This window comes from Pocillopora damicornis, chromosome 5 (genome assembly GCF_964200805.1).
Source record: "Pocillopora damicornis chromosome 5, jaPocDami1.2, whole genome shotgun sequence".
Lineage (NCBI taxonomy): Eukaryota > Metazoa > Cnidaria > Anthozoa > Scleractinia > Pocilloporidae > Pocillopora > Pocillopora damicornis.
The window spans coordinates 5,264,151-5,284,066 of NC_142674.1; the positions used below are offsets into that span (position 1 = coordinate 5,264,151).

The 19,916-nt window shown below is 38.4% G+C and overlaps 2 protein-coding genes across 5 annotated transcripts; both read left to right on the forward strand.

The window, feature by feature from the left end:
• The first annotated feature begins 976 nt into the window (after positions 1–976).
• On the forward strand, positions 977–9,184 carry LOC149044825 (uncharacterized). Of its 3 annotated transcripts, none has more exons than XM_089207183.1 (3): positions 977–1,139; positions 6,365–6,856; positions 6,959–9,184. In XM_089207183.1, the coding sequence occupies exons 1-3, from the start codon at positions 1,058–1,060 to the stop codon at positions 7,126–7,128; spliced, it is 744 nt and encodes a 247-aa protein (XP_089063309.1). In that variant the 5' UTR covers positions 977–1,057; the 3' UTR covers positions 7,129–9,184. The 3 variants fall into 3 exon arrangements, with proteins under 3 accessions (XP_089063309.1, XP_089063308.1, XP_089063310.1); XM_089207182.1 differs by lacking the exon at positions 977–1,139 and adding an exon at positions 2,112–2,322 and having other exon boundaries at positions 6,959–7,243; XM_089207184.1 differs by lacking the exon at positions 977–1,139 and adding an exon at positions 3,475–3,656 and having other exon boundaries at positions 6,959–7,243.
• A 4,260-nt stretch (positions 9,185–13,444) lies between these two features.
• On the forward strand, positions 13,445–19,907 carry LOC149044826 (uncharacterized). 2 transcript variants are annotated; one of them, XM_089207181.1, is made up of 4 exons: positions 13,445–13,633; positions 18,025–18,516; positions 18,623–18,781; positions 19,484–19,907. In XM_089207181.1, the coding sequence occupies exons 1-4, from the start codon at positions 13,552–13,554 to the stop codon at positions 19,897–19,899; spliced, it is 1,149 nt and encodes a 382-aa protein (XP_089063307.1). In that variant the 5' UTR covers positions 13,445–13,551; the 3' UTR covers positions 19,900–19,907. The 2 variants fall into 2 exon arrangements, with proteins under 2 accessions (XP_089063307.1, XP_089063306.1); XM_089207180.1 differs by having other exon boundaries at positions 13,451–13,633; positions 18,028–18,516.
• The last annotated feature ends 9 nt before the right edge of the window (positions 19,908–19,916 follow it).

The window sequence follows — 19,916 nt, forward strand, 5'->3', positions numbered from 1 at the left end:
AGAGTACTCCAACTTGAGCGGCCATTTGTCCCATCTAAATCGGTCGCAAACTAGATGAATTATATACCAAAATAAAGCGAATTTCTTACTCCATTCATATGTGGCGGTATAATTGAGATTTGAACATGCACGAAAGAACTAGGACCCATTCTTACGCGCTAACCGTGATACGACACTTTGAACGCCTTCGAAAATTGCGTTATCGTAATTTTAAAAAATGAATTTTGACCCATTAAATCCTAAAGCTTTGGTACTTCAAAATAACTTCTAAAGTAGCTTTAATATATATTTTTTAATTTGTTGGTAAAATTAATCACTATCAAAACTTCTCCTGGTAATCGAGCCAAAGGTTCCAAATTTTGTGTGTTCTTGCGTCAGACAGTGGTGGAAATGTGGTCGCCGAGACTTAATATGGGCTTTTGTTAACGGTGAGTTTAACATGTTTTCTTTAATGTCGTCACAGCCTCAAGATTTTCCCGAAATCTTGCACACAAGAAGAGGGATTTAGAGTTTTCGTGACGCGTGAATCGCTGTTTGAAGTAAACAAGACGCGATAATTTTTGTCCAAAATAGTGCGTAAAAGTGGATCAGGAACCCCCTTATCCACCCCTTCCCACACCCTTTCCTAAATAAAAAATTAAGAAAAAAAAAAAACTCTTCTGGCATGCTCCATTGTTAGTGGTAGTTTAGGTTTGCGTGCGCTTAACCCTGTAACTCCCAGATCAAATTTGTAATTCTCCTTGCAGTCTTGTAATGTCAGTTCAAAGAATTTAGTATTGGATCAACTAATTATTCCCAAATTGATATTTTTCTTTATTCTCATCACTTATCTAGTTAATATTGCATTGATATTGTAAGGAGAAATTCTGTCTTGGTCACTCATGGGAGTTAAAGGGTTCAGATTTGTTTCAGATTTGTTTAAGATCTGTTTCATTGTTCAAGCAGTTATGAGTCGACCTCATTCCTTTTCAAGGAGAGACCTAAAGGTCATTTCCGGCTAGGTGATAATCTTAAATATGTGGAAGTGTTGTTTTCTAAACTAAAAACCACTGCAAAGATGATGTGTACGGAAGGAACTTTGATGCTGATTTTAAATGTATTCGTCTTTTTCTTTGTTATATCAAGCCAATCGACAGCAGGTAAGAGACACTTTATGTGTTATCTTTTACATAAATTTTACATGTTGACAAGGCACCCTCTTAATTGCATCAAAAATATGCTGGGAAGGAAGACAAACTAAAGAATCCAATGTAGTCAGCGCCGTTTGGCTTTCGAGTTTTAAGTTCAAGGCCAGGTTTGAATAAAAGCCGTCACCTGTTGACAAGCCGATCACACATAAGTTAGAAACTTGTGGAATTCTTGTTGACTAAGTAATCCAGAATCTAACAGGCAGCCGTTTTGCAATGTGTCGCAATTATATTTTTCAGTGTCTTTGGGGGACTAAATATCCTAGTTTTAAATCTGTTTAAACCCTAACAACAACATGTAGCAAATCAACTTGGCTAGTTTACACATTGATACTTTTTATTATTTGCTACAACAGTCTTACACAAGCTGAATTTCTATCTAATATTTTCATACCAATATTAGGCGCAAACATCCGATTGCGCCATTTTACATTTTTATTAGACAATCAACGCATTGACTGGTCAAAAAATATTCCCTCTTCCTAATCGAATTACTTGTAGTCGTCACTAGGAATAGAGTTGTAAAGGTAACCGTGCATTGCAGGAAATGACGAACTGAGGAACTTTTTTCAACAGCAAGGTTTCAAAAAGCAAAATCCACCGTATGGAACATTCATTCATTTGAAAGAGCGTTTGCTAAATTCGAGTGTTATTGACCTAATACGAGGACACAGTACACTTTCGAAAAAGTCGCTTGAAAGAGAGCTTTGTTTAGTTTGAAGGACAGGTCTGTAATAAAATTTCTACTTGGAGTGATTGATTACGGTCCGACATTGACTTTCCAGTAAGTGGTGTTGTGTCAGCCACTCTCTATGAACACATTCCTAAACAAAAAAATTTAGATTTAAAAAGAAATTGTTCTGGCATGCTCCAGTAATATTTGTATGTTTAAGTTTGCTTGAGCCTAAGATTCTTTTGTGCTGCTTAAGTCGCTAGGAGTCAACCCCATTCCTTTTTAAGGAAAGACCTAGAGGTCATTTCTGGCTAATTGATGTGCCTCAACTTGTGAAATTGTTGTTTACTGAACTAAAAACCACTGCAAGGATGATGATTTCGAAAGGAGTTTTGATGCGATTTTTAACTTTAATCGTCTTCGTCTTCTTCTTCTTCGTTATACCAAGTAAATCGACTGCAGGTAAGAGAGACTTTGGATCTCATCCTTTGCGCAGAGTCAATTAAGAATCCGCGATCATCCGAGACGGCGAGACAACGGGTGGTTATAATGTTATCTTAAAGTAATAGAGTTTCGTTAAAGCTATCAATAAGCTGTTTTTACATTTCGACACTTGCAAAGATAACACGACTCCTTAGACCTTAGCATCACAGACATTTTGAGAGACAAATTTACATGTTGAGAAGGCACCTTCTTAATTGCATCAAAATATGCTAGGAAGGAAGAAAGACTAAAGAATTCAATGCAGTCAGCTTTTGGCTTTTGAGTTTTAAGTTCAACGCCGGGCTTAAATAAAAGCCGGACCTAATTTACAAGTCCCTACAAAACTTTATGCTTTCAAGTGCGTCTTCCTGGCGAAATTTTCCGCTTACATTTGTACGTATCCGAGCGCTGATGGCGCCTTTCGTTCCATCATTTGTGCGTCATACAGCCATGGAAAATAGCTACTACCCTAGCATTGCCTCTTTGATGCCCTCAATTCTAAACAGGGACATAAATTCATTAATTGTTGCATTAATTAGGCCTTCGAAGGAGGTTTTTGATGTCGCCTAATTGTTTACAAACACTCCCGTGGCCTATTTGGTTAAAGACAAATGTCGCTGTCGCTGTCGCTTTTTGTTAGAATAAAAATGTCGCTGTCGTACTAAATTTAGCAATAGATTAATTTCTGACGTCATTGATTGACAAGCCGGTCGCACGACAACGCACGATTGTAAAGGTAACCATGCATTGCATGGAATGAGGAAGTGATGGACGCAATAGAGATCAAAGAAATTAGGCGAACAAATTTTTTCAACTGAAAGGTTTCAAAAGCAAAATTCACTGTATGGAACACGTATTCATCTGAAAGAGCACTTGCTAAATTCAGTTCCAGTTCCGACGTCAAACATCAAAAGTGTCAAAAAGAATTAGAGATAATTTATGTGTCTAAGAAATTGACCAAGGAAGGATTGGGTTCGACGACAAGCCTTACAAAGACTCAGCAAAGCGAAGTTTAAAAAAAAAATGAAAAAATGGTCACAAGCCAATCAGAGAAGTGAAAAGTATTGGAGCGGATGGCACATCAAGGAAACAAAGAAAAGTGAAGAGACTGGACCCGAAAAGGAAGTAGATATATAGATGAAATAACCCGCAAGATAATTTATAGAACGTTTGCAAGAGAGGAGGGTCGGAACTTAAATATTTTAAACGCTCTCCAAATCGGCTGACCAGGATACAGAGGATGTACGATAAAAGAATATTTGTGTTGTCTTCAACTTTGTTTATGTTCTTTATTCAAACACCATCTACATCAGGTCAGTAAGATTTTATTAATGTGCTTTTACGAACATGAGTATTTGATATTGTCCGACCGATAAATCCCCCCGCCATGGGAGATTGGCTTATCATAGAAGAAATAACTACATTGCTCAACTGTTACCAAAGATCTTTATGGTTGTTATTTCCAATAGTCATACATCGGCAAACGAACTACTTCGCGTGAATACGTATTGCTGCGATAGCATTCGCGAACGTTATCGCTGTTTGTTGTTACTTCTGTAGTTTTGCATTACTCTGTATTGGTTCTTGATATGAAAAAGCCTGTGTAAGATTGGTAATAAATGATACGGGGAGCGAATGATTGTTTCTGTGTTCGAAAGCCGCTCTGATTCCTTGCATCCCTGCGGGCTTCCTTAATTCAGGAGTGACTTCATGCGCTTGATGTAAACAAAGAATTGTGTTCAAGCACGTATCGAGAAATGCTTGCCAAAAAAGTTATGCCAGAAATTTCATTCGTTATTTGCTGATGGATAAGTTAGTTGTTATAGCACTCTTCTTGCAAAAAAATCGTAATTAATACTATTATCGACAAACTTTTGTAGCGGAAGTATATTGTGAAATTTCAGTGTCTCATGCCTGTAATTACGTTGTTGAACTTCGTTCACCTTACGTAACAATACACAAAATTTTGTTCGATTTATTTTTACTCTTAAAAATTTGCCAGTGACAATAGCAATTTTATTATTTTGGTACAAACGCGACGATGCGGTTTTCGCAAACTCGGTAAATCTTACATAACATGCTAGAATTCAATAGAGCCGCCTGTCTGAATTGACGGGTTGGGTAAGCGTTAATTTTAGAGACTAAAAACAAAGCAATGAATACTCTAGAAGTGACATTCATTGTATGTCTAAATTTTAAAAAGCCGTGTCGATGGAACATAGCGGAAACGCATGTAAATTAACGTCTCTCCTTACGGATTGTACCGACCATTAGTGTTTGGCAATGTCGTTATTTAGTTCAGTGTAGCATTTTTTAAATTTTTTAACTGTTTGATTACGAGAACTGTACAGTGTAGCTGAAAAATATTTTATCATCCGAGACGGGCGAGACAATGGGGGGCTATAATGCTATCTAAACGCAATAAGGTTTCGTTGAAGCTATCAAGAAGTTGTTTTTACGTTTCGAGATCAGCATAGATAACATGATTCCTTAGCATCAAAAACATTTTGAGAGACAAATTTACATGTTAAGAAGGCACCTTCTTAATTGCATCAAAATATGCTAGGAAGGAAGACAAATTAAACAATTCAGTGTAGTCAGCGTTTGGCTTTTGAGTTTTAAGCTCAATGCCAGGTTTAAATAAAAGCCTGACCTAATTTAGAAGCCCTTCTGGAACCCCGTCCTTTCAAGAGCACCTTCCTGGCGAAATTTTCCGCTTACATTTGTACGTATCCCAGCGCTGATGGCGCCTTTCGTTCCATCATTCGTGCGTCGCACAGCTATGGAAAACAGGAAAACAAGCCGGTGATGCCTTTAGCCAAATTTTGCGTAAACTCGCTATAACCTATTTTTAAATTGTTAGCTTTTCTAGATCTAGTCGAATACTACCCTGGCATTGCCATGTCGATGCGCTCGATTGTAAACAGGGACATAAATTCATTGATTGTCGCCTGATTGTTTTCCAACAGTACCGTCGCCTGTTTGGTTAGGGACAAATGTCGCCGTCGCTTTTTGTTAGAATAAAAATGTCGCTGTCGTACTAAATATAGCAATAGATTAATTTCTGACGTCACTAATTAACAAGCCGATCGCACGACAACGCACGATTGTAAAGGTAACCAGGCATTGCATGGAATGAGGAAGTGATGGACGCGATGGAGATCAAAGAAATTAGGCGAGCAGATTTTTTCAAATGCAAGGTCTCAAAAGCAAAATTCACCGTATGGAACATATATTCATCTGAAACAGCATTTTCTAAATTCGAGTGTTATTGACCTAATACGGAGCCACAGTACACTTTCGAAAATCATTAAAAGAGAGCTTTGTTTGGTTAGAAGGATACGCCTGCAATAAAATTTCTTCTTTGAGTGACTCTTTGAGGTCCACTATTGACTTTCAATTAGGTGGTGCTGCGTCGGTGGGGGAGTATAAAAAGATAATTTCAGTTTCATAAACTGAGTTGATAATGCAAATTGACCAACGTAAAGAGATTCAAAGCTGACGTTCATCAGAGCGAGTGGCGAAAGGCTAACGCCCGAAACGTCAGCTTTGAAACTCTCTACGGTGGCCAATTTACATTATCAATCCAGATGATAAAACCAAAATTTATCTGTAAATATATTTCACATAGAACAATAGTCAATTGAGTATCAAAAGTAATCCGGGATCGCTTTGGTTTTACAACACTTTACTTCGTGATTGGTCCAGAAATCTAACGTCATCCTCTCGACCAATCAGATGCAAAACTAAAAACGATTGCGACTTGGTCATTCACGTTTTCCCGCGCTTCAAGCATTTAGCAAATGATGATGTAAACCTTTTTTTTCTGATTGATTGCAGCGATTGCTTTGGTTTTGGGTTTTTTGAAATTCAATTGAAAACTTCCCAGTAAGGTGGGAATCGTCACCCAACCTACATGTGCAGGATGGAGTTTTAAAAGCGTTTGTACCCAGTCCCTTACTCGTTTAGACCATGAGTATAAATGAACCATTTCGTATTAATATTTTTTTTTTGATTTCAGAAGCTTCGCTGATCGCTAACTACGACATCATGAGATGTTACGAAGTTGACATTACATTTCACTATCAGATTGACGGAGGACTCACAAATAGCACCATAACAAATACCAAAGTGCAGTTTTCTTCTCTTTTTCAACATATGCCCAGCCTTCTCTCATTTAACCCAAAGTGCAGTGGTGTCGTGGTCACCAGGAAAGATATACTCAGCTCTCCACAGGGAGTGAAAAGTATATTTTTTACAATACCGATGATATTCACTGCATCAACAAATGTAGCAGATGGTCAAATTTCAACAAAGATTGTAGATTGTATAAGTACCCTGACGGCAAGTTATAAGGGATTTATCGACAGCAAGACTCCGAGTATATCCCAAAATGGCACTCATACTACGTACAATACATCCACCATATCAGAGAAGCGATCCTGCTGTGGTGGGAATATACCGCCGCCCTGTTGCACCGTGGGCTCAGTCAATGTGTCAAGTAGTAAATGCGGTAAGTTATACGTATGGATTTTATTTGTAGTTGACCCATGGAGAGTTGACCAGTTGAAAATATTGATCCGTCTCTAAGCTGAGTTCTTTCTCCTTTCTGCAGGTTGTTTGCCAGGGTTCCATTTTGTTCCTGGTAGTTTATGTGAGCGTTGTCCTTCAGACACCTATCAGGACGAACAAGGTCAAAGTTCATGCAAGAAGTGTCCAGGAAGAAAACAAACATTTGGAAAAACAGGAATGACTAGCAAGTCCAGCTGCCTAGGTGAGCCTTAAATATCAGAGAACGTGTCGGTAAAATAGGGTTTTTAGAAAAAAGGAGGGCGCACTTGAGCTCGGATATACCTTCCAATTTAGTTCCGTTTTCTTCATTTCTCTTGATTAGCATCAATATCATACGCACAGTTTATTTCCTTTTTATCCGGCATATTTAGTGCTGTTTGTCTCCGTCAGTGCCTTGTCACTGAAACTGTTGTGGTAGATGCTTCTTTTCCAAATTTTGTACAATCGGTCTCAAACAAGTTTTCAATTTACTTTCGAAAGACCAAAACTAAAGTAATCCCGGTGACAAACCAGAACTAAGATTTACATTATCACACTGATGAAAGCGACAGAGTGATGTTTTTCACGTCACCATTTTGAGAAGCATCCGTTTTCACCTGTCCACAAAAGAACTTTGGCGTTTTCAAGACTCCACTTTTGAAATCGTCTTCGACAGTGTTCATTTTATTCCCTTTCATCGGGTGTTTCGGTGTGGACGAAAGAGAATGGGGCTATATTCACCATAAGCCCCAGTCTTACCGCCGTCAGACCAGTTGAAAACTGCTGATCCGTATTGCAGATAGTTAACTCTCCGAGATGTGTTTTCCACCAAAGATGTACATTTCGGATTTAATGCTGCAGTCAGAAATCCTAAATGTGCATTACTTATATCCACAATTCAGAGCTTTGTTAAGAGATCTGAATCGTCTGTTGCAAAATGTAAACAAGATAGACTTTCAGATCGGAAATCTAAATTGTTAACTACAGGTACTCACTTTAAATCAACTCAGTCGTTGACTTCTTTAGACTGACTCGAATTCTGCAACGTGCTTAGCAATTGTAAATTAAAGTTGCTTATTGCTAAAATTATTGCTGGGTAAACTTTAAATGCTATGTTCTCTCAGATTCCCTTGTAACATCTTTTAATCTTGAAAATATGGTATGGCAAAATTTGAACTATTTCCTTCTCATTTCAGCCGTTTATCAGCTTGTGAACGCAGAAGTGTTTCCAGTTTTTACTTCTCTTAACAGGATAGCCCTTTACAAGTACAATTTGTGCAGTTCATCGTGCGTTGTCGGATGCTGGCTTCCTCTAACTATGGTTGTGTTTTGAAAGCAGCTTCAAACCCTTTATAAACAACATTTAGTGCTATACTCACCCTTTTAGTCTTTATCTTAATAGGTCTGCGGAGTTTTCGCTGTTGGTAAGTATGTCAAGATTGAATATGGCGTAGGCAACTGAGTTAGAGATTACTGTTTTCTCACATTCCCACATAGCATCTTTTAACCTTGGTAGCATGGTGATAATGGCAAATGGCAAACTTTGAACTATTTTCCGTCTCCTTGCAGCCGTTTATCAGCTTGTGAACGTAGAGGTGTTTCCAGTTGTCATTTCTCTTAACAGGCAAGCCCTTTACAAGTACAATTTGTGCAGTTCATCGTCCGTTGTCGGATGCTGGCTTCCTCTAACTACGGTTCTGTTTCGAAAGCAGCTTCAAACTCTATACAAACAACATTTAGTACTTTACTCACCCTTTTAGGCTTTATCTTAATAGGTTTCCGGATTTGTTGCTGTTGGTCAACATTGGATGTGGCGAACGCTAGCGAGTGAGAGATTATCCACCCCTAAGGCATCGGAGGCTGCTGGGGTCACCGCTTGGGATTTGAGGCAGCGTGCATTTGAGAGGCGATGGCGACGTCAGTGGCTGATAAAACTCCGTTTTCTTCCCAACAAATAAAATAGGGACCTTTAGCAGTTAGGACGGCAACACCAAAGAGGACGATTTAAAAATGAATGTTTTTAGTTGGAATTTCGCGAATGACTGGATGTGTTTACCATCTCTTACGGCGCACATGTAGCCCTGGTTTTTTGAAGCTCGGATTATGCTATTCACTGGATAAATCTCTATCTGGTGGATAACGCTATACGTTTTTCTATCACTTATCCGTTGGAGAGCGATTTATCCATTGCATATCATTATCCGCCCTTTACACAACTGGGCCCTGGATTTAAAACATTTGCATCAGTAATAGTTTAGGAATACAATAAACTTGAACCTTCTTGAGTTTATTTAGAATGCTGACTCACGAGTATCTGTGTTCAAAATAGAGAAACTGAAAAAGACGTTGCTTCGGATCTCTTCGGAACGCCTTTGAAAATGGAAGCAAGTTTTCGGTATCATATGGTACTATGCGACATATTCTGAAGGTAAAATGTCACGACCTAGACTTCGCGAAAGTTGACAGGTATATTGTTACAAAGGTGATCGCATGAAAGAAGTTATCGCTTATGAAAGGCCCCTAACATAGTAAAAAAATTGCCACCACTGAGAAGTGGTTGCTAGGAAAGGTTCGACTGTGATGCGAAGGTATTTTGTGACAGCGCTAACTCGTGTCACGTCATCTTAACGCCGCTGACCTTCTCTAGACTAAAGCAAACATTCCGTTGAAGATAAGGAAGTCAGTGGAAGTTAGCAGGTTCTCATGAATTGAGTTAAAAAAAGGAATTTGTGCAAATAATTGCTGTGATTCGAAAGCCATTGCCCACAATTTACTCTCTTCAACAAGCGAATGAAAGAAAAATTGAAACCTGGGCAAAGCAGTTTACCATCCTTATCTTGAAGGCCTATTTCCTGATTCTTATTTTGCTTTGTTTTGTTTTCGTTTGTTTGTTTTTCGGTAGGGGGCGACCATACACAGGCTTAAGGCTTTCTAAGCTAAATTTCCGAAGTTCAGTCTTAAGTCGGAGCGAATGGGCGAAACGCTCGAAACGTCAGCTTAAAAACTCTTTACAGTGGCCAATTTCTATTATCAACTCAGTTGATAAAATAACATTATCTTGTTACACAGCCCCACTGACGCAGCACCAGGGCTTCTTCAGAAACTTATCCCCTTTATACACAGGGTAGACTTGTGATAAGGCCAAAATAATAATTTCACGCGTAAATTTTAAAGAAAGGCGAGCGTGACTCGTAAATTTATGAGCCAGCGTGAAGCGTGACTTACCTCCTGAAATATACGTAACTCGTGAATTTTTTCTTTAATGTGGTCACAACCTCAAGATTTTCTTAAAACCTTGCACACAAGAAGAGGGATTTGGAGTTGTCGTGACGCGTGAATCGCTGTTTGAAGCGTACGAGACGCGATGGTTTTTTTTTTCTCTAAAATAGTGCGTAAAAGTGGATCAGGGACCCCTCTTCCATCTCCCCCTTCCCTGAATAAAAAAATCTAAAAATTAATAAAGAATTTGTCTGGCATACTCCAGTGTCAGTGGTCTCGTCCTTGCAGCGGCTGCTTATTGCTTTAATCTTTTATTGTGTTTCGTCACTCGGGGAAAAGAGGAATGTGAACAATTTTCTTCGCTCTATCTACTGTAGTGAGCAAAACTACTGATTTCAAACATGACTCCATTGATACAGTGTCCAAAAAGGCCCTTTATTAACTCAGGCGAGTATGATTTTAGAAAATTGTCCCCAGTTTAAATTTTGATGTTTTAAAGCTCGAGGATAGAAAACTCTTCATACCGGCGGTTGGCAATAGGAAATCGGAGGGGGGGGGAAGGTGGCAATTATCCATCCCCTCCCTTCTATTTCGATTCCAATTCTATAGCAAACAAGGCAGCATGGAAAGGAAGGAACAATGATGATAATCAAACGTGACTGCCCGGAGGACCATCCCTTGTAGTGCTAACACGCTCTCTACGATAAGATGTCTGCACTGCAGGCTGATGAATCCCAAGAATGAAATTAACACCCAATCGTGCTAGTTATCTGCATCAATTGTGTAGGATAAAGGAAGCGCGTACGATAGTTTATCAAAAGGCTTCCTCTACAAAGTCGTTATAAACGGAAAACAGCAGACATCTTCGAACTCATGTAGCCTTGTATAGAGCAATTTTTCTATTGAGTATCGAAGTAGTCTGAAATTACATTGTTTTTGCTTTACTTCACAATGTTATTGGTGCAGAAAACTCGCGTTACTTCCACGACCAATCACATGCAAAAATAAAATAAATCACGACCTGGTCGCCCGCATTTTCCTGCGCATTAGACAATTTGGTAGTTTTTACTCTGAGTTCTCATTGGCTCTTAAAATATTATCCTTCTTCTGATTGGTTGTTGTAATACTTCGGTTTTGGTTTCGCGACACTCAATCAAGACGCACTTTATCACGCTTTAGTTAATTAGTTGTCGTGCTCAACATCACAAATTCACCACTCTTACATCCATCAGGAGAAGTGCGGCTGTCTCCTCTCTCAATAACAACTGCGCTCGTTTGGAGACTTCTTCTTCTTCGTTTCTTCATGTTCTTTCATTACCTGAAAACAGTAGAAGAATTTCTGTCAGAATTCAGCCAGGAAGATTACCTTTAATCTGTTTGCATAATATAAGTAAACTCTTAAGAATAGCGCTACTCAAAAGCAAAAACAAAAAAGCTTTATTCTTTGTTAGAGAATTCGTATGCTGACCGGCTCAAAGAGTTTTACGTTGATACCAGGAATGTGCGGTAAATGTTGATAAAACATCATTTTCTTCCGACATTCTCCATTTAGGAGCTACAGCCATTAGAGCCCGCGATGTTTACCTGTGCGTGACGAGCTACAAGAAGAGCGATGTTTACCAAAAGTAGCGTATCTGTACCTAATACTAAATTACCTGTTATTCTGGCGATGACGAGGACTGGTCACGTGTCACCTTATGAAATTCGCCCCTTTGTAATTGGCTGACGAGCGCTTAGGCTTAGGCTTAGGCGCGAAACTCAGAGTAACGGAGAATCGATGCGTCCTCTTTGATTCTTTCACTTAGATATACTCAGCTCTGCTACCACAGTATTGAGCAGTTTATGCCAAGGTAGACTCTACCCCCACATTTATATATACATATATACATGTGATAGAATAGGATCTTTATTATTATTCTTTATACTTTATCTATCCATTAGAATATTTTGATTTCACAAACATTTCATTAGAATTCACATATAGAAGATCTATATGTATTTTATAACTTTTAAAATATTTTAAATTTATTTTTTATAATTAATATTATAATTATTATTTTTAGCAATAGATATGGACTTCGAAGGAGATTCATATGTTTTTAATAGTGCCTAATATGATATTCTTAACTCATGTATTTATATATTTGTTTATCATAAGTAGGTTAGATTTACTTTTCTATTTCTTTTTATAGTTGTTATCATTATAATTATTATTATTATTATTATTATTCATGAAACTACTTACTTGCTAATACTGCATGTAAACGAAGGTAACGAATGGCCGAAATATTCTGTTTTTGGACCCTCTGATCCTTCTCCCAAAGCTTTTACGGATCCGCAGAAGACCAGGAGCAAAACCAGTGAGAGTACTCCAACTTGAGCGGCCATTTGTCCCATCTAAATCGGTCGCAAACTAGACGAATTACATACCAAAATAAAGCGAATTTCTTACTCCATTCGTATGTGGCGGTATAATTGAGATTTGAACATGCGCGAAAGAACTAGGACCCATTCTTACGCGCTAACCGTGATACGACACTTTGAACGCCTTCGAAAATTGCGTTATCGTAATTTTAAAAAATGAATTTTGACCCATTAAATCCTAAAGCTTTGGTACTTCAAAATAACTTCTAAAGTAGCTTTAATATATTTTTTTAAATTTTGTTTGTAAAATTAATCACTATCAAAACTTCTCTTGGTAATCGAGCCAAAGGTTCCAAATTTTGTGTGTTCTCGCGTCAAACAGTGGTGGAGATGTGGTCGCCGAGACTTAATGTGGGCTTTCGTTAACAGTGAGTTTAACATGTTTTCTTTAATGTCGTCACAGTCTCAAGATTTTCCCGAAACCTTGCACACAAGAAGAGGGATTTAGAGTTTTCGTGACGCGTAAATCGCTGTTTGAGGTGAACAAGACGCGATAATTTTTGTCCAAAATAGAGCGTAAAAGTGGATCAGGAACCCCTCATCCACCCCTCCCCACCCTCTTTCCTAAATAAAAAATTAAGAAAAAAAAAGAAAAAACTCGTCTGGCATGCTCCATTGTTAGTGGTATGTTTAAGTTCGCGTGCGCTTAACCCTGTAACTCCCAGATCAAATTTGTAATTCTCCTTACGGTCAACTATACAATTCTTGTAATGTTAGTTCAAATAATTTAGTATTGGATCAACTAATTATTCCCAAATTGATATTTTTCTTTATTCTCATCACTTATCTAGTTATTATTGCATTGATATTGTAAGGAGAAATTCTGTCTTGGTCACTCATGGGAGTTAAAGGGTTCAGATTTGTTTCAGATTTGTTTCAGATCTGTTTCATTGTTCAAGCCGTTATGAGTCGACCTCATTCCTTTTCAAGGAGAGACCTAAAGGTCATTTCCGGCTAAGTGATAATCTTAAATATGTGGAAGTGTTGTTTTCTAAACTAAAAACCACTGCAAAGATGATGTGTACGAAAGGAACTTTGATGCTGATTTTAAACGTATTCGTCTTTGTCTTTGTTATATCAAGCCAATCGACAGCAGGTAAGAGACACTTTATGTGTTATCCTTTGCACAAATTTTACATGTTGACAAGGCACCCTCTTAATTGCATCAAAAATATGCTAGGAAGGAAGGCAAACTAAAGAATCCAATGTAGTCAGCGTCGTTTGGCTTTTGAGTTTTAAGTTTAAGGCCGCGTTTGAATAAAAGCCGGACCTAATTTACAAGTCCTTCCGGAACCCCGTACTTTCAAGTGCGCTTTTGTGGCGAAATTGTCCGCTTACATTTGTATTGAAGCTCTGATGCATGGCGCCTTTCGTTCCATCATTCTGCGTCGTATAAAGCTATGGAAAATAGGACAACAAGCTGGTGATGACCACGGCCAAATTTTGCATAAACTTACTATAACCTATTTTTAAATTGTTGGCTTTTCTAGATCTAGTCAAATACTACCTTAGCTTTGCCTTTTTGATGCGCTCGATTCCAAACAGGAACATAATTTCTTTAATTGTTGCACTAATGAGGCCTTCGAAGGGGGTTTTTGATGTCGCCTAATTGTTTACCAACATCCCTGTGGCCTATTTGGTTAGGGACAAATGTCGCTGTCGCTTTTTGTTAGAATAAAAATATCGCTGTCGCACTGAATTTGACAATAGAGTAATTTTGACGTCACTTGCACATAAGTTAGAAACTTGTGGAATTCTTGTTGACTAAATAATCCAGAATCTAACAGGCAGCCGTTTTGGAATGTGTCGCAATTACATTTTTCAGTGTCTTTGGGGAACTAAATATCCTAGTTTTAAATCTGTTTAAACCCTAACAACAACATGTAGCAAATCAACTTGGCCAGTTTACACATTGATACCTTTTTATTATTTGCTACAACAGTCTTACACAAGCTGAATTTCTATCTAATATTTTCATACCAATATTAGGCGCAAACATCCGATTGCGCCATTTTACATTTTTATTAGACAATCAACGCATTGACTGGTCAAAAAATATTCTCTCTTCCTAATCGAATTACTTGTAGTCATCAATAGGAATGGAGTTGTAAAGGTAACCGTGCATTGCAGGAAATGACGAACTGAGGAACTTTTTTCAACAGCAAGGTTTCAAAAAGCAAAATCCACCGTATGGAACATTCATTCATTTGAAAGAGCGTTTGCTGAATTCGAGTGTTATTGACCTAATACGAGGACACAGTACACTTTCGAAAAAGTCGCTTGAAAGAGAGCTTTGTTTAGTTAGAAGGACAGGTCTGTAATAAAATTTCTACTTGGAGTGATTGATTACGGTCCGACATTGACTTTCAAGTAAGTGGTGTTGCGTCAGCTACTCTCTATGAACACATTCCTAAACAAAAAAATTTAGATTTAAAAAGAAATTGTTCTGGCATGCTTCAGTATTATTTGTATGTTTAAGTTTGCTTAAGATTCTTTTGTGCTGCTTAAGTCAACCCCATTCCTTTTTAAGGAAAGACCTAGAGGTCATTTCTGGCTAATTGATGTGCCTCAACTTGTGAAATTGTTGTTTACTGAACTAAAAGCCACTGCAAGGATGATGATTTCGAAAGGAGTTTTGATGCGATTTTTAACTTTAATCGTCTTTGTCTTCTTCTTCTTCGTTATACCAAGTAAATCGACTGCAGGTAAGAGAGACTTTGGATCACATCCTTTGCGCAGAGTCAATTAAGAATCCGCGATCATCCGAGACGGCGAGACAACGGGTGGTTATAATGTTATCTTAAAGTAATAGAGTTTCGTTAAAGCTATCAATAAGCTGTTTTTACATTTCGACACTTGCATAGATAACACGACTCCTTAGACCTTAGCATCACAGACATTTTGAGAGACAAATTTACATGTTGAGAAGGCACCTTCTTAATTGCATCAAAATATGCTAGGTTTTAAGTTCAACGCCGGGCTTAAATAAAAGCCGGACCTAATTTACAAGTCCCTATAAAACTTTATGCTTTCAAGTGCGTCTTCCTGGCGAAATTTTCCGCTTACATTTGTACGTATCCGAGCGCTGATGGCGCCTTTCGTTCCATCATTCGTGCGTCATACAGCCATGGAAAATAGCTACTACCCTAGCATTGCCTCTTTGATGCGGGCTTACTTAATTCAGGAGTGACTTCATGCGCTTGATGTAAACAAAGAATTGTGTTCAAGCACTTATCGAGAAATGCTCGCCAAAAAAAAATTATGCCAGAAATTTCAGTCGTAATTTGCTGATGGATTAGTTAGTTGTTACAGCACTCTTCTTGCAAAAAAATCGCAATTAATACTATTATCGACGAAACTTTTGTAGCGGAAGTATATTGTGAAATTTCAGTGTCTCGCGCCTGTGATTACGTTGTTGAACTTCGTTCACCTTACGTAACAATATACAAAATTTTGTTCGATTTATTTTTACTCTTAACAATTTGTCAGTGACAATAGCGATTTTATTATTTTGGTACAAACGTGACGATGCGGTTTTCGCAAACTCGGTAAATCTTGCATAACATGCTAGAATTCAATAGAGCCGCCTGTCTGAATTGATGGGTTGGGTAAGCGTTAATTTTAGAGACTGAAAACAAAGCAATGAGTATTCTAGAAGTGACATTCATTGTATGCCTAAATTTTAAAAAGCCGTGTCGATGGAGCATAGCGAAAACGCACGTAAATTAACGTCTCTCCTTACAGATTGTACCGACCATTAGTGTTTGGCAATGCCGTTATTTAGTTCAGTGTAGAATTTTTTTAATTTTTTTAACTGTTTGATTACGAGAACTGTACAGTGTAGCTGAAAAAGATTTTATCATCCGAGACGGGCGAGACAATGGGGAGTTATAATGCTATCTAAACGCAATAAAGTTTCGTTGAAGCTATCAAGAAGTTGTTTTTACGTTTCGAGATCAGCATAGATAACATGATTCCTTAGCATCAAAAACATTTTGAGAGACAAATTTACATGTAAAGAAGGCACCTTCTTAATTGCATCAAAATATGCTAGGAAGGAAGACAAATTAAACAATTCAGTGTAGTCAGCGTTTGGCTTTTGAGTTTTAAGCTCAATGCCAGGTTTAAATAAAGGCCTGACCTAATTTAGAAGCCCTTCTGGAACCCCGTCCTTTCAAGAGCACCTTCCTGGCGAAATTTTCCGCTTACATTTGTACGTATCCCAGCGCTGATGGCGCCTTTCGTTCCATCATTCGTGCGTCGCACAGCTATGGAAAACAGAAAAACAAGCCGGTGATGCCTTTAGCCAAATTTTGCGTAAACTCGCTATAACCTATTTTTAAATTGTTAGCTTTTCTAGATCAAGTCGAATACTACCCTAACATTGCCATTTCGATGCGCTCGATTGTAAACAGGGACATAAATTCATCAATTGTCGCTTGATTGTTTTCCAACAGTACCGTCGCCTATTTGGTTAGGGACAAATGTCGTTGTCGCTTTTTGTTAGAATAAAAATGTCGCTGTCGTACTAAATTTAGTAATAGATTAATTTCTGACGTCATTAATTGACAAGCTGATCGCACAACAACGCACGATTGTAAAGGTAACCATGCATTGCATGGAATGAGGAAGTGATGGACGCGATAGAGATCAAAGAAATTAGGCGAACATATTTTTTCAACTGCAAGGTTTCAGAAGAAAAAAACACCGTATGGAACATATATTCATCTGAAAGAGCATTTTCTAAATTCGAGTGTTATTGACCTAATACGGAGACACAGTACACTTTCGAAACTCATTAAAAGAAAGCTTTGTTTGGTTAGAAGGATACGTCTGCAATAAAATTTCTTCTTTGAGCGACTCTTTGAGGTCCACTATTGACTTTCAATTAGGTGGTGCTGCGTCGGTAGGGGAGTATAAAAAGATCATTTCTGTTTCATCAAACGAGTTGATAATGCAAATTGGCCAACGTAAAGAGATTCAAAGCTGAAGTTCATCAGAGCGAGTGGCGAAAGGCTAACGCCCGAAACGTCAGTTTTGAAATTCTCTACGGTGGCTAATTTACATTATCAACTCAAAACTTATCTGTAAATATATTTTATATAGAACAATAGTCAATTGAGTATCAAAATTAATCCAGGATCGCTTTGGTTTTACAACACTTTACTCTGTGATTGGTCCAGAAATCTAACATCATCCTCTCGATGCATAACTAAAAACAATCGCGACTTGGTCATTCACGTTTTCCCGCGCTTCAAGCATTTAGCAAATGATGATGTAAACCTTTTTTTTCTGATTGGTTGCAGCGATTGCTTTGGTTTTGGGTTTTTTGAAATTCAATTGAAAACTGCCCAATAAGGTACAAAATGGCCGCCCAACCTCTATGTGTAGGATCGAGGTTTAAAAGCGTTTGTACCCAGTCCCTTACTCGTTTAGACCATAAGCATAAATGAACTATTTCGTAGTAATACTTTTCTTTGATTTCAGAAGCTTCGCTGATCGCTAACTACGACATCATGAGGTGTTACGAAGTTGACATTACATTTCACTATCAAATAGATGGAGGACTCACAAATAGTACCACAACAAATACCAAGGTGCAGTTTTCTTCTCTTTTTCAACAAGTGCCCGGCCTTCTCTCACTTCACCCAGGGTGCAGTGGTGTCGTGGTCACCAGGAAAGATATACTCAGCTCTCCACCGGGAGTGAAAAGTATATTTTTTACAATACCGATGATATTCACTGCATCAACAAATGTAGCAGATGGTCAAATTTCAACAAAGATTGTAGATTGTATAAGTACCCTGACGGCAAGTTATAAGGGATTTATCGACAGCAAGACTCCGAGTATATCCCAAAATGGCACTCATACTACGTACAATACATCCACTATATCCGAGAAGCGATCCTGCTGTGGTGGGAGTATACCGCCGCCCTGTTGCACCGTGGGCTCAGTCAATGTGTCAAGTAGTAAATGTGGTAAGTTTAAACAGCATATGGATTTTATTTGTAGTTCACCCATGGATAGTTGACCAGTTGAAAATATTGATGCGTCTCTAAGCTGAGTTCTTTCTCCTTTCTGCAGGTTGTTTGCCAGGGTTCCATTTTGTTCCTGGCAGTTTATGTCAGCGTTGTCCTTCAGACACCTATCAGGACGAACAAGGTCAAAGTTCATGCAAGAAGTGTTCAGGAAGAAAACAAACATTTGGAAAAACAGGAATGACTAGCAATTCCAGCTGCCTAGGTCAGCCTTAAATATCAGGGAACGTGTCGGTAAAATAGGGTTTTTAGAAAAAAGGAGGGCGCACTTGAGCTCGGATATACCTTCCAGTATCCGTTCCGTTTTCTTCATTTCTCTTGATTCGCATCAATATCATCCGCACAGTTTATTTCCTTTTTATCCGGCATATTTAGTGCTGTTTGTCTTCTTCAGTGCCTTGTCACTGAAACTGTTGTGGTAGATGCTTCTTTTCCATATTTTGCACAATCGATCTCAAACCAGTTTTCAATTTACTTTCGAAAGACCAAAACCACAGTTATCCCAGCGACAAACCAGAATAAAGGTTTACATTATCGTAGCCACTGGGGACTCAAAGTGAAAATAATCAAACTGCTTAATTCAGGGTGCGTCTTGCATCTGATTGGTTGAGAGGATGGTGTGACTTTCTGGACCAATTAGAGAGAAAAGTTAAGTAAAACCAAAGCAGTCTTAGATTACTTTCGAAAGTCAATTGAAAATTGCTCTATTGAACATGGAACATCAGGAACTGAGTTTTGACGGGCAACGACTGGTCAATATTTATCGCGGGGGGACAGGAAAGGGTCGGAAGACTTGGTTGTGTCACGATAAAATTCACTAACCCCCTCCCCCCCCCCCCCCATCTCCCCACCGGGGGCTGTTCCCTTGACTTTATATTCAATTACTGTATTTCGTGTTTACTTGCAGACCATCCATTGATTGGTAACTACGACGTCAAACGATGCTACGTACTTGACGTCATATTCAATTACCAAATTCCAGGAGGCCTTTCGGTCAACACCACCAGAAATATCACACAGGAGTTTCAAAGTGTTTTTCTGACTGTGCACAATCTATATCTTTCTCTTCAACAATGCAAAGAGGTGATTGTCACAGTTGGAAATATAACATCATCTCCACCAGGAGTTAGTCTTGTTTACTTCCGAGTACCGCTTACTTTTACAGCATCAAATAATATTGTTGATAATCAAGTGATTATGAATCTCACAACCTGTGTAAACGCTGCAGTTTTCAACTTCAAAGGATATATGGACCGAAGTGCTCCAAACATAACTCAAAACAAAACCACATACCAAATTAACCAGCCGTTCCTCACGTTGTAACCCAGTAACTACTGGAC